The 15,108-nt window shown below is 39.3% G+C and overlaps 1 protein-coding gene across 2 annotated transcripts; it reads left to right on the forward strand.

Moving 5' to 3' along the window:
• Window positions 1–1,172: 1,172 nt before the first annotated feature.
• On the forward strand, window positions 1,173–15,099 carry LOC127965906 (ARF GTPase-activating protein GIT2). 2 transcript variants are annotated; one of them, XM_052566621.1, is made up of 20 exons: window positions 1,173–1,362; window positions 2,588–2,721; window positions 3,434–3,546; window positions 3,658–3,763; window positions 3,898–3,984; window positions 5,921–6,051; window positions 6,138–6,232; window positions 6,314–6,359; window positions 6,974–7,025; window positions 7,165–7,237; window positions 7,340–7,437; window positions 7,521–7,632; window positions 7,721–7,863; window positions 9,117–9,269; window positions 9,786–9,995; window positions 10,200–10,289; window positions 11,822–11,904; window positions 11,997–12,188; window positions 12,931–12,994; window positions 13,668–15,099. In XM_052566621.1, exons 1-20 carry the CDS (start codon window positions 1,308–1,310, stop codon window positions 13,845–13,847), a joined length of 2,217 nt encoding a protein of 738 aa, XP_052422581.1. In that variant the 5' UTR covers window positions 1,173–1,307; the 3' UTR covers window positions 13,848–15,099. The 2 variants fall into 2 exon arrangements, with proteins under 2 accessions (XP_052422581.1, XP_052422582.1); XM_052566622.1 differs by lacking the exon at window positions 10,200–10,289 and having other exon boundaries at window positions 1,174–1,362.
• The last annotated feature ends 9 nt before the right edge of the window (window positions 15,100–15,108 follow it).

The raw sequence follows: 15,108 nt of genomic DNA on the forward strand, positions 1-15,108 counted from the left end.
AGCCTCTTAAAAGTCCTCGTCTGTGCTCATAACAAATTTTACCTTAAGACCTCTTTTAAGGGATAAGATGCTTTCTGAATTACTTTTTTCTTAACTAGGATTTTTTTCTTTAATTTTAAAAGTAAACGCCCATATTTCTAAGAATTTTCTTAGAATTTTGTCACTAGGAACTACTTTTTGCATTAAGATTCTTTATGAATATGGGCCCAGATCTTTTAGAACAAAGCATGAAAGATTGATCCTTTGCCTCTTCCCTGACATCTTTGAAATAGACGAATGCAATAATCAATATTATACATTGGATAAAATATAATGAAATAGCCTAGGCAAAACGTTTTCAAAATGGGGACCAGGATGAGGTGCAGTAAAAATAAAAGGAAAGAAAAAACAAAAAATAATTCAAACTATTATGGATACTGCCATACAAGTATTTTGAATAGGCCTATTATAGAAGTCTCTTATATAAAACTATCAGAGTAGCCCCGCATCCTCTTCAACGTGTTAATTTGGCAATAAAAAAATAATAGTGGGCTAATAATAGGCACAAAAGCTACGGCCGACCACGTATAATGGCCAAAATTGCGTGCGTGTCGGGGTCATAATAACCATCAGACCAAAACATATCTTAGACTGTTTTTAAAAAATGTTAAATTAATATATTGATAAAAAAAAACATATAGTGAAAATCTGTGTCATTGTCTTGACAAGTCTGTAACCGTAACGTTACCTACTTCAGCGAGCGTCTGGATCTGTGTTGCACACGAGCCTGTAAAAATCTTACCCGGATACAGCAATGCTATTTTCTGATTGGTTGATCGGTAGCTATATTTTTTTATTCGTTTAGCTGGTGCGTGTCAGGGCCTTCGGGGAACTCACTTGATTCCTCTACGTTACCTGTTTCACTGTTTACAAAAATAGCGCCGCAACTTGGTGGGCGTTATCCTCGTTATGTCTCTGTGCGTGAGAAATACAAGGTGTGGCGTGTGAGCGTGTGAACGGGTTGAAATGCGTGAGTCTCACGCCCAATGCGTGAGACTTGAGAGCCCTGTATTTACATAATGAGTTCTTCCCCCCACCCCTAGAATGAATTTCTGAATGTAAACCAAAAGCGTCGCTCGCCTGCAGTAAGCGTCATGTTGAAGAACTCCCGCCCATGACTGCTGAACTCCTCCTCTTCCAGGAAGTGAAAAAAAAGGCGTCAACAAGTAAGGAGGAACAAGGGAAACACGTCCTCCTCACATCTGTCCCTTTCCCTCATTAATGCGTTAATCAAATTAATGTTTTAGACTGTCGTGGAACGCAGCTGTATGATGTCCACTAGAGCGCGAAACAGAGAGATCTGCGCGGACTGCAGCGCGCCCGGTAAGACAAACAAAACACACATGAAACAAACAAATGTGTTGATCAGATCCTGCAGTGTAGGGCTTTATTTAGACAGATGTTGAAAAAAATTATTTCTTTTAGATTATTCTCAGGCAAACAAAGTAGTAATGCTTACGGATTACATGGATATTGGTGCCTGAATAAAACAGATTGAGGTTAAATGACAATCCTGATATTTCCAATAGAAAATAGCGCTAACTGATGATGTTCAGGCCCTCGGATTATTTATTTATTAACTAATTTATTGTTTTAAATAACTTCTTTGCCAAGCAAAACCCCATCTTAATTTTAACAAGACAAAGGAAAGACCAGATAATATGTGGAGACCAGTTTCAATCAGAAAATGTAGTTGCTATTATCATAACAGTTATTGTTATTATATATAAAATATATAATTAAATAAAATGAAACATAAATAACTTTATTTTAGCCAAATCTGTCGTTAAATAAATAAATAAATGTATATATAAAATAAATATAGTGATAAACCAATTTAAGCCAAAAATAAAATCTGTATTTATTCGTCATTAAATCACTTTATTATTACACACTACACCAATTATGTTTGTTTTATTTTTCCGAAAATCGATATGCATAACTATGTTTATATATATATATATATATATATATATATATATATATATATATATATATATATACACACACACACACACACACACACACACTTGTATATAGACACAGATATACACAAGAAAAATTAATCTACAGCAATGACACACATTTATAATTCATTGTTTTGTGATACAGCAGGTTTAAATATTATACTTCCATCTTTATTCTGGGCCAGTTTGACTGTTCAGTTTATGCTATTTGTTGCTTACATAAAAATGAAAAATGCATTAAATTAGTTATTGTATCTCCTTTGCTTTAAGGACAAAAGCTCTGAATCCTGGTGATCATGTTCTTCAGTATTAGTAGAGGAGGATCTAAAAAGTACCTTGCGCTTCAGTGGAAACAAGCACATCTGGCCATTTGTACAAAGAAGTCACATGCTTACTGTCACTGAAGACTTATACAGTACACATTTTCATGCGTTTGACTCAGACAGGTTTTGTAAGGGTCACTATGCGGCCAAGGAGGAAGAATGTCTAGAAAATAATGTCAGGATCTGCCTTTTAAGGGGAATTTGTAGCTGTGTTGTGTAATACTTTGCTGACTCACAAAGCTTTCCTTTCTCCCTCAGATTCTCATTGGGCCTCGATCAATCGTGGAGTTCTGATCTGTGACGAATGCTGCAGTATTCACCGAGGCCTGGGCCGCCACAGTTCTCAGGTCCGACACCTGACCCACACTCCATGGCCCTCCTCACAGCTCCAGGTGAACAGCCATGCTGCATGCTCTGATGGGGAGCTGCTTAGCTTTGCATTTCCTGAGGTTCATTAAAAGGAAATGGGGCATTGTATCTCAGTTCCTCAGACAGGAATAGAACGCAGCGGTCTGCACAGCTTCCTTCATCAGCCTCTTCGTCTATTCTTTTTGTTTTTTTTGCACCACACTGCAAGATCATTAGACATATCACATTCAGATCCTTGAATTATCAGTAGAACCAAACAAGTCATATTAAGCTAAATTCAGACCTGTGGTTAATTGCAAAAGCTTCCACGGAATCAGCCTAGAGCATGTCATGCCACCTTCACATGCTATCTTAGAGTTTTACAGTTGTAAATACGACCCGAGAGGCCATTCGTGTTCAATTTCTGGCTAGGACACTTTAAAATAGTTAATATAGCTCATGGAGGCAGCATTAGTATCTGGAGGGCCACAGCTATGCAGAATTTAGCTTCAACCTTAATTAAAAATGGACACTTAACACTAACACTTAATTCAAAAACTACAGGTATGTGTGGTGGAGCGGGTTTGAACTAAAGTCTGAGTTTGACACCCCTTAAAACAAGAAAAAGTGCACTTTTAGATAAACAAGGCAAAATAATATATGCACTTTTCATAGAAATGATACTGCAGCTTTTTATGTGGTAATTTTCTTTCCCAAAGTGAAAGTTAAGGTGAAGTTATTGGCATTTATCCACAGATGGTGAAGTCCCTGTATAATAATGGAGCAAATTCAATCTGGGAACACAGCCTTCTGGATCCATCTTCTATCATGAGTGGAAAGCGCAAAGCCAATCCTCAAGACAGAGTCCAGTGAGTCCCATATATACATGCATGCATACATACAGTATATATATCATGTATAGAACCATTCGAGTCTCTCAGCATAAACATGCTCACTTTATTGTTTATCTTCTCTCTCAGCCCCAATAAAACCGATTTCATAAAGGCTAAATATCAAATGCTGGCATTTGTTCATCGAATGCCGTGCCGTGAAGATGACAGTGTTACCGCCGAAGACCTCAGCAAGGTAAGAATGTCATATGAGTGGACAAGAACCCCCAAGATGAAACTGAGATTTAAACAAAGACTATCAAAGATCTATGTCTGATGTGATCTTTAAGTTCTTGGGACTAAAACTATCAAATGAACCCTTGTATTCAGCAACTTCACTCTAGCGTTCGAACCGGCAATTTGGAAACTTGTCTGAGGCTGTTGTCGCTGGGAGCGCAGGCTAACTTTTTCCATCCTGTAAGTTTCAATGTTATTGCTTAATTTTCTGTTCTAGGTAACAACATATTACAAGCAAGTACAGACACTGAATCTAGCATAGTTCAGGTAAAGGACAGATCGTAGTTTAAGATACCTGATCAGTTTTGAACAAATATTTAATACTGTATTCTACATGACTGCATATATAGATATCAATCCACTGTTAAAGTGGAATAAGGTTTCATTGTTTGGCAGCATACAGTATTGTTCAAAATAATAGCAGTACAATGTGACTAACCAGAATAATCAAGGTTTTTCGTATATTTTTTATTGCTACGTGGCAAACAAGTTACCAGTAGGTTCAGTAGATTCTCAGAAAACAAACAAGACCCAGCATTCATGATATGTACGCTCTTAAGGCTGTGCAATTGGGCAATTAGTTGAAAGGGGTGTGTTCAAAAAAATAGCAGTGTGGCATTCAATCACTGAGGTCATCAATTTTGTGAAGAAACAGGTGTGAATCAGGTGGCCCCTATTAAAGGATGAAGCCAACACTTGTTGAACATGCATTTGAAAGCTGAGGAAAATGGGTCGTTCAAGACATTGTTCAGAAGAACAGCGTACTTTGATTAAAAAGTTGATTAGAGAGGGGAAAACCTATAAAGAGGTGCAAAAAATGATAGGCTGTTCAGCTAAAATGATCTCCAATGCCTTAAAATGGAGAGCAAAACCAGAGAGATGTGGAAGAAAACGGAAGACAACCATCAAAATGGATAGGAGAATAACCAGAATGGCAAAGGCTCAGCCAATGATCACCTCCAGGATGATCAAAGACAGTCTGGAGTTACCTGTAAGTACTGTGACAGTTAGAAGACGTCTGTGTGAAGCTAATCTATTTTCAAGAATCCCCCGCAAAGTCCCTCTGTTAAAAAAAAGGCATGTGCAGAAGAGGTTACAATTTGCCAAAGAACACATCAACTGGCCTAAAGAGAAATGGAGGAACATTTTGTGGACTGATGAGAGTAAAATTGTTCTTTTTGGGTCCAAGGGCCACAGGCAGTTTGTGAGACGACCCCCAAACTCTGAATTCAAGCCACAGTACACAGTGAAGACAGTGAAGCATGGAGGTGCAAGCATCATGATATGGGCATGTTTCTCCTACTATGGTGTTGGGCCTATTTATCGCATACCAGGGATCATGGATCAGTTTGCATATGTTAAAATACTTGAAGAGGTCATGTTGCCCTATGCTGAAGAGGACATGCCCTTGAAATGGTTGTTTCAACAAGACAATGACCCAAAACACACTAGTAAACGGGCAAAGTCTTGGTTCCAAACCAACAAAATTAATGTTATGGAGTGGCCAGCCCAATCTCCAGACCTTAATCCAATTGAGAACTTGTGGGGTGATATCGAAAATGCTGTTTCTGAAGCAAAACCAAGAAATGTGAATGAATTGTGGAATGTTGTTAAAGAATCATGGAGTGGAATAACAGCTGAGAGGTGCCACAAGTTGGTTGACTTCATGCCACACAGATGTCAAGCAGTTTTAAAAAACTGTGGTCATACAACTAAATATTAGTTTAGTGATTCACAGGATTGCTAAATCCCAGAAAAAAAAAATGTTTGTACAAAATAGTTTTGAGTTTGTACAGTCAAAGGTAGACACTGCTATTTTTTTGAACACACCCCTTTCAACTAATTGCCCAATTGCACAGCCTTAAGAGCGTGCATATCATGAATGCTGGGTCTTGTTTGTTTTCTGACAATCTACTGAACCTACTGGTAACTTGTTTGCCACGTAGCAATAAAAAATATACTAAAAACCTTCATTATTCTGGTTAGTCACATTGTACTGCTATTATTTTGAACAATACTGTATGCTATTTAATCGAAGTGCTCCATAGTAGGTTTTAAGTTGTATTGTCCTTAACTGAATTACTCCATTGAATGCTACGTCACTTGTTTTCTTCAGGAGAAAGGAAATACTCCATTACATGTGGCTGCCAAAGCAGGCCAGCTGCTCCAGGCGGAGCTGCTCACTGTGTATGGAGCAGATCCCGGAGCACTGGACAGTTCTGGGAAGACTCCTGTTGACTACGCCAGGTGAGAGAGAAGCAGATCTGAGGGATCAACAATAGAAAGATTCAGCATTTTCCGTTATGTCTGTTATCTGTTATTTCCTACTATAGGCAGGCAGGACACCAGGAACTTGCAGACAGACTGGTGGAGATCCAGTTTGAGCTGACTGACAGACTAGCGTTCTATCTGTGTGGAAGAAAGCCAGGTCAGTCAGAAGTATCTGTGTAATAACAGAGGTCCCTCAAAAACATGAGAGCCTGAAATTATTATTTTTTTTTTTTTTCAGATCATAAAAATAGTCAACACTTTATAATTCCTCAGATAGCAGACAGGTAGGAACAGGTTCCCTTTTGCATCACACCTCTCTTTAATCTGTTTTTGATTAATTGCACTTAATTGCATAATTTGTTTTCTTTGCTGGCTCCATTTGGATAAGAAATGTGTAAGTATGGAAATAGGAATTTCTAGTAAGTGCTGCTGATAACAGCTCTTGGGTCATTCCATGTCAACTCAACCAGTGGTCCCCGGCTCAAATTTTTGATAGTGCTAATATTTTTTTCTGAGGAAAGATAAACGTGTTTAGTGATGAAAGCCAAAATATTAAATGCCATGGATGAATATTTACTGAGTAATCCGCTTTTTTAGTTGACGAGAGTCAAAATTGCAATTTTCACCTGAGATTGAAAGCCAAATTGCAGGGGGGTAAAAATGACTTATGACGTCATAATGTTACCTTTACAAAGAGATTGGTGGGTAAATATCTTTCTTCAGAAAAACATATAAGCAAAATAAAAAATTTGAGCTGGGGAAGTTTCTGAAATTTGTTTGATTTGACACGTTATTACCCTCTTTATAATTTGTATTTATTTTTCAATTTATTATTATATAAATGTATATGTATATATATTTTATTTATTTATTTATTTATTCATTTATTTACATGCAGCAGTCTTGACTTGTCAGAACTGGCCAAAGCAGCAAAGAAAAAGCTTCAATCGGTAAGTCGTACAGGAGTCTGCTGTTTTTGGAGTTCAACCTTAATTTGTCTCCACACATTAAGGTTGTTTATTACATTTTGATTACAGCTATTTGACACTGAGATTCACTGTCTGTATAATAACCTTGTGCTGCTCTCAGCTCAGTAATCATCAGTTTGAAGAACTAGCCATGGATGTTTACGATGAAGTTGACAGAAGAGAAACGGATGCAGGTTAGAAAAGTGGTATTCTGATCTCAGTCCAATTTTCTCTCAAAGTATAAACCCTGATTTTATCCTAACATTTTGAATGGTGTATTTATATTGCGGTTATAGTCTGGCTTGCGACTCAGAACCACAGCACCTTGGTAACGGACACCACAGTAGTACCATTCCTCCCTGTCAACCCGGAATATTCCTCCACTAGGAATCAGGTATATTGACAAAGATGCAAACTCACCTTCTAAAACGATTCAGTTTGTTTATCATGTTTGAGTTTGTGGTGTTTATGTTGCAGGGACGTCAGAAGCTTGCAAGGTTCAATGCACATGAGTTTGCGACTCTGGTTATTGATATTTTAATTGATGCCAAGCGACGTCAGCAAGGAAATTCTCCTGATAATTTCAATGGTGATTAAAGGGGGTGTTGGGTTGGGTTTTATCATGGACTGTATAATGCATAAAGTTCAACTAACTTCAACTCTTTGTTTCTGCCCAGATAATGTGGAGTTAATTCTGAAGGACATTGGGAACCGTCATGGCAGTGAAAGTCCAGAGATGGATCAGCCTGATTATGACAGTGTGGCATCTGATGAAGATACGGAGCAAGAACCAACATCTGGAAAAGAAGAGCGGACCAAGGTACATTCTTTACTTTCTTTATTGTCATTTCCTTAATTAACAACGAGGTAACATCTGAGCAACCTACAATGTTAAAATGCAGCAAGTATTCATAAAGTGTAATCCAATATACCTTATACAAATTTTTCACAACATCGTGACAGACAGACAGCAGAGACATAAAAATTATTGTCCATATGCAAATATATTGCAGATTTTGATGCATGATGTAAATACTGCAATAATGCATAGTCTAGTTCTCAGCTATTGCAGTAGTGTAGGAAAAAACATGTGGAGTATGTGATGGGGTAGATCAGGGGTGTCAAACTCAGTTCCTGGAGGGCCACAGCCCTGCACAGTTTAGATTCAAACCTAATTAAAAACACCTGATCCAGCTAATCAAGTCATTTACACTTACTTGAAAACTACTTGGTATGTGTGTTGGAGGAGGGTTGGGACCAAACTCTGCAGGGCTGCGGTTTGCCATCCCTGGGCTAGATGTACATTAGTAAAACCTTCGTTCAACAGTCTCACTGTACTAACAGAGAGGGTGCGAGCCTCTCTGAGGGCAGGTATAGACAGTGCTGATCTTCAGAAGGTTCGTTCCAGTGATTTTTTTCCCCTGCTGTCCTCACATCCCTCTCGAATGCTTGCTGTTCATGCTGCAACCGTTGAAGTGACGTGGCATACAGGCATGTATGGGTACACATATTTAGAATTCGTGCTCTGCATTTAACCCATCCAAAGTGCACACACACAGCAGTGAACACACACACACCAAGGGCAGTGGGCAGCCATTTATGCTGCGGCCCTCAGGGAGCAGTTGGGGGTTCGGTGCCTTGCCAGCCTGAGACTCGAACCCACAACCCTAGGGTTAGGAGTCTTACTCTCTAACCACTAGGCCACAACAGTTTAATATTTTCCTCTGTGTTGCCAGCCTTGCATGTAATTCATCCATATTGTTTCATGTCGACCGTGCATTAGAGAGGAAGATGGTAGGAAGCGGGAACTTGGCCACACACCCACTCGCTTTCCTCTCTTCTGTTTCCACTCGCAGCATCTCCTCCTCCTCCTCACTTCTGTGAGAGTTTCCAGTAGTGGTCTAATGAACTCCACAGAGGAATAAATGCCTCAGCTGTTAGATTATTTATTTCAGAATTGAGTTCACAGTACCGCCAATAATGTGCCGCATTGTGTATTGCAAAAAAAATGAATTAGGCGTTACTTTGGGTGTAGTGTGTGGGATCAAATTTAACTATGATCTCTCCTCTAAGAGCTCAGAGTCTTCAGACTTGTCGGACTGCCCCATCACTGTGCAGGAGTTCATGGAAGTGAAAAGTGCCCTCACAGCCTCCGAAGCAAAGATCCAACAGCTCCTTAAGGTCAACTGCCATCTTAGTGAGGAGTTGAGATTCATGCAGAGCAAGGTAAGCAGTGGGATCGCACCTCAAAAGGATTGCTCAATTGTGTTATCAAATGTACTGATTTCAGGACCAGGCAGTATTGAAATTTTAGGGTGTAGTCACACCTGTCTTGTTTGGTTCGAATTAATCAAACTCAAGTTCTTTTCCCCCCTTGGTGTGGATCTTTTGGGCAGGTGTGAATATAGCAATCGCACTCAGGTTCAGACCAAACAACCATACCAAGACCTAGCTGAAGAGGTGGTCTCGCTCTGGTTCCAAGCGAACTGGGGTACGGAAAAACTACACGTGTAGTTTTGTTTACAATTTCGCGTTCACTTGCAAAAAGGTGAAGCCCAAGATTGAGTCCAATCAAAAAAAGGTTCCAAATCAACATCGTATTTGGTCTGAATCCGCTCAATATTGCTCAAAATATTAGCAGGAAATGCTGGTATCGTCCCTTTTGTTTTTACATTTAAGTACCGAAGTCAGACAACGCTACTGCTCAACAAATATCTGACTCTGCTTGGTGCCTTTTTTCAGTTGAACTCCCTCCAGAATGAGAACAGCACTCTGAAATGGCAGACTCCTAACAGTTTGGCAAGGCCGCAGGACCTCCCGCACAGGCCATCTCCGCATGGCTGTAGGGCCATGTCGATGTATGAGACCGGCTCGGGTCTGAGGCAGTACCACCCTAGAGGAGAAACAGTCTTCCCTGACACAAACCTAACTCTTCAACCACTGCCGTCAAATGTAAGTACAAGCCAAACCAAATCCGGAATTGGCTGTAGCCCTCCTGTTTCATTATTTCTTTGGTTTTAACTCATTTGGTAATTCAGTGAATCATCAATTGAGGTATGCATTGTAAGTCCCTATTATCTTTTTAATCATTCATATTTTAAAAAAATCAATAAAAATCCCTTTGCCCACTCAAAACATAATCTGAACCCTTTCTAGATTGGGAAGGGTCCCTCAGCGACTGCCTTCTCCTCCCTTCCCACGTTCCCCTCAACTCTGTCCTGGTCCTGGGATGAGATAACCCAAAGGGTGAAGTACCTGCTCAGTGAACAGGCTGTTGAAAGGGCTTCTCTTCTATCTGTCCCCCATTTACTCAGTGCATGAACCACAGATCTGTCCAACCAATGGACAGTATGTTCTTTAGCTGGACTACTAACGTTAAACCGTATGCACAGCGAGAGACACCAGCCATTAACATTACTCACAACTCTGCTTGATGTGTAAAGCAGTCACTGGCTCTCTGATATCTCAAACCCAAAACATACCCTATGCAATACCTGTAGCTGCACAAGTATGATGTCGTCCATCGTTTTGAAATGTATCAGAATGTAAACCATGCGTTTACTTTTTACATTTTGACAGATGCTTTTATCTTAATCAACTTGGGTTACATTGGGCTTTATTCATGAAACACCAGCAGAACACATTTTTGTGTAAAGCTTTTCTGACGTAAACTTTTGAATTCATGAAAATGTTGTATTTTCAAAATGTTAGTCAGTACGAAAGAAATGTACACCTGCTCATTAACATTAGTAAACGGTGCGTAAGACTTCCTTTTTGTACTTTTTGGCAAACTGATGAAAATGAATTTTAATGAAATGTCATAATAATTAGAAGTGCATTTGCCCTTGCCCTCTTTTTTTTTTGTAGTTGAGTTGATGACTGTAAAATGCAGCGTTCATCACTGTTTACCCAGCCTTCCAATCAATGGTGGCATGGCGGGACAAATACAAACCAACAATCCTACAAACCAAAGCGCCGCCAGCTGGTCCTTTTAAGAAGAGCGCCTGCAATTTTTTTTAACTTTTAAAAACTCTTTGGTGGTCACACGTTATTGAATATTTATTGTTAGGCATATGGCATATTATTCTTTTTTTTGCATTTATGCAATAAACTGGAACCAGTCCTGAGAAAGTAGACCAGAATATTCCCTTGCATTCCTGGACACACAATTGGCATATCTGCAATTCCTAGGCAGGGATTATGCTAATTGTGAAGGAACGTGCATGAGCATCCTATTTATGAATAATTGGAATTCATTAACATGCTTAACTATCAAATTGGAAGTTTATGAAACAGTTGTGAAACCGGAGGAGAGTGTTTCATGAATGAGGCTCATTGAAAGTATACATTTTATCAGTTCCTTCATACTCCGTTGAACCCATGGCCTTGGTTCTGCTAGTGCCATGCAAAGGTTTGAAAAGAAGAGTTCAAGTTAAACTGGTAACGTTTATAGCTAACTATATGAATAATAACACAGGGCTGATAAATAAGGGAGATGTTTGAAGGTAACTCTAACACCCCCTTGAGTTTTAAGTTTTTGTTAAGGCGAGAACATGTTTTACAGCCTTTACAGCCAAGTGTCTGCGTGTGACTGTTTGCATGGAGTATGTGTCTGGCTTTACTTTACAGCTCTATTGTGCTGAAGTTGTGATTCTACACCAAAAGCATGATGGTTTGCTCTGTCTTCAAGCTTTTAGCTGAGTGAGCACCAGCTGGCAGTAACAGGTAGCATCCCTTGCTTCTGCAGAAAGCTCACTATGATTCTATTCCTGTTACAGGGCTCTACATTAGACGCCCAGAGCGGCATGCCAGAAAGTGACTATGACAATGCACTGAACCACAATGAGATGAACGAATCTGGGTTTGTCTTTGCACCTCATGTTTTTTTGTTTTTTTTTTAATCTTATATTCAAAGGTTTCTTTTTTGTTGATACTGAATCTCTCAAACCACAGGTCAATACAGAATAACTTTTCCAGGACGAGCGGCTGGCCGAGCGATGGTACAGCACCACAATCAGAAAACCCATCTGAGGGTGAGTGCGACTCGTCTCTACCATGCACAGAGGACGTCATCAGCAAAACGGAGCTGATCACGAAGAACATCCAGGAATTACTCCGAGCTGCACAAGTGAATAAACACGAGAGGTAAGAAAACTAGTCTGGCCTTTGTGCGGCAACAGCATGGGTAGATTTAGTGGTGTAAAATGGTCTTCCAGTCTCTAGTTGGAAACTCCAATGGCATTCAGCCCTGGGGACACAGTGTCTCCTTTGTCTGTTAAGCAAGGGATAGAACTGTGTCAACGCAGCTGCGATATAGCAACACATGACCAAGATGGAAGGACACACATGTAGACTCAAAAATGGCTCATGCTTCAACATGAGTTTACACCATTCAGTGTTCAGTATTCACATAAGTATCAGAAACTGTTATTTGGATGTATTACTCTGAACACGGAGCCTTTGTTGCTTGACTTGTGCTGGTATTGAGTCTCCGGTCACTGCCGATCATTATGCATTCATGGGAGAACGATACCATAGGTTAGCATTTCACTCACCCAGATCTCTTTCATCACTCCAGTTCTCCTTTCGCAATGTAAAAAAAGTCACTGCGAGGTTGCTGTGGTCTTCTGAATGGTTTTTACCACCAATAACCACTCATTTAAAAAAAGAAAAAAAAAAAGCTTTTCTCACCCTTGTTTTAAATTTGCATTTCTAAATATGTATACTTGAGTGTGAATCAAGTTTGTTTGAATGATTAGATTCATGTTTGGTTCTACTTCACATTTTTTTAAATCACGGTTTAATTATAATTTAAATAATTTTATTTATTTTTTTTACCAATTTAATAAGAAAAAATAAAATTTTTCCTTGTGTTTCTTTGTCAAAGCTTTGTCCCGTGTTCAGAGAGAATTCTTGTAGCAGTAACAGAGATGGCTACGTTATTCCCTAAGGTAAGCCTTGAGCCAACAAGGAAACTTTGCCTTAAAGGGCTGGTTGATTGTGATTTCACTTTTTAAGCTTAAGTTAGTGTGTAATGTTGCTGTTTGAGCATAAACAATATCTGCAACGTTACGATGCTGAACGTTCAATGCAAACAGAGATATTGTCTTTTAAAATTATGGCAGTTTAATGCCATACAGTTACACCCGTGTTGGTGACATCACAAACTCTGAAATTTACATAAACTCCGCCCCCGGGAACATGCAGCAAGGGGTGCAAGGCTGTGCTGTGCTGCTTTAGAGAAGAGGAAGAGTTGGTGCCATGCTGTTAAAACTAGGGGTTCACAGAAATCCATATGAATCACAATTCTGTCTTCTAATGGTTCTAATGGATTCACAAGTTTTCAAACCAGTGTCCTAAAGCATCAGCTCTTAATGCTGTTCCTCGCGTCCCCATGCTCTGCACGCGCTCTGCTCTCACCTGCTTGTCAGCTCCATCCATGGGCTGTTTTTTTTTTTATTAAAGAAAGCATTAACACATGTTAGACTGCACCCCATAAACACAGTCAAACCTAGAATTTTTTTAATGAAGAATATCTCCATTTATAGCTTATGTCTAATATTTCCAGCATCCACTGCAAGCAATAAATGCTTAATAAGGTTCTGAAATTTTCTCCCATTCCAGAGGCCATCCTCTGAGTCCGTCCGCGGGTCTTTGCGCCTGTTGACCTCCAGTGCCAGCCGTCTGCAGGGCGAATGTCAAAAGGCCACCCCACACAACTCCCAGCAGGTTATTCAGTGTGCTTATGACATTGCCAAGGCGGCTAAACAGCTAGTTACTGTGACTACCAAAGACAGTAACTGAGTTACAGGACAAGTGAGCGCCTTTCCTGTTCGATGTTTCACCATGTATTTTTATTTGCTATTATACTGTCCAGTATTATTAACAAAGATGATAAACACAGCACAGTTTGCTTTGTATTACTAAAATAATGAATTGTTTTTTTTTTACTTTATACATACATACACGAACATACCGTTCGGGGCACTAAGCCTTGATAATCAATGCCTTGTTTTTTGTCCTAGCTTTATGGTGCCATTTTTAAATGTAAACTAATATTTGTTTCGCTTCCCATGGTGCTAATTCACAGATTTATGTCACGTCTGTATTGCTCCTGTTTGTGGATAAACAGAACAAGGCCTTTCCTCATTTAATTCCTGCACATTTCAAATATACCACTTACAAAGTTGACGTGAGACAAAACCGTAAATCATATATCGCTGTTATTGCTGAAATTCAGCTGGTGTGCTACAGTAAGTGTTTCTTTGTCTTGAAAACCAGCTCACTCAACATGTGACCAGGATGTAGATGTCAGGACACACAATGCCTCATTTCTTGTGCAATAAATAACTTAAGCCTCGCTGCAAAATCCTAACTTGCCTGTCCTGGTGTTGCCATTGTATTAAGTATTCAGAGTGTATACTCTTTTATTATTGAGTGCTTTAGTATATGAGCTGTTATACCTCACGCGTGTGTGTGTGTGTGTGTGTGTGTGTTTTACTTGTTTCCTAACACGATCCAGTCCAAAATGTACTACTCCTTAGTTTCTGTGCCCCTTGCAGTTTAATCCTAGGCATGTGTGAGAAGGTATTCATTCATCCAGTTCATCAGAGAATGAGAGTATATTCATAGACAACTGCAAAATGAAATACTGTATCTATGAAGTCACTCCACCTGATGTTTTAGAGATGCTCTTGTGTTAATTTGCTTGTCTAAAGGATGTTTATCTGTTGCCTTCTCTGAAATAATAGAAATAACTCAACTGCCACCAATGTGGTATCGCTGGTATTATTCAGTACATGTATTATATTTATATACAAGTTATATATATATATATATATAAGCTGCTAGTTGTCAGTCATGTATGCCACTAATCTGGTGTGAGTTTGTCAGATTTCCTGCTCTAATATCTGCTGGATATGTACACATACACTAACCTGCTCAGTTCAGAGGGTCATGTTGGCCTTCATGTGGGATATGCATCATGCAGCTGATGCTGCTTCAATGTCAGTCTTGTTACTAATTATAATAAATTTTAACTGTACTCAAGTTAAAACGTGTCATG

This window comes from Carassius gibelio, chromosome B10 (assembly GCF_023724105.1).
Source record: "Carassius gibelio isolate Cgi1373 ecotype wild population from Czech Republic chromosome B10, carGib1.2-hapl.c, whole genome shotgun sequence".
Lineage (NCBI taxonomy): Eukaryota > Metazoa > Chordata > Actinopteri > Cypriniformes > Cyprinidae > Carassius > Carassius gibelio.

Bases quoted from the DNA above. Each gene is read 5' to 3' on its own strand.
- LOC127965906 (XM_052566621.1), top strand. From the start codon at position 1,308: ATGATGTCCACTAGAGCGCGAAACAGAGAGATCTGCGCGGACTGCAGC. The intron at 7,633-7,720 runs GTGATTAAAGGG...GTTTCTGCCCAG, and splicing joins TTCTCCTGATAATTTCAATG to ATAATGTGGAGTTAATTCTG. The intron at 11,905-11,996 runs GTTTGTCTTTGC...CTCAAACCACAG, and splicing joins AATGAGATGAACGAATCTGG to GTCAATACAGAATAACTTTT.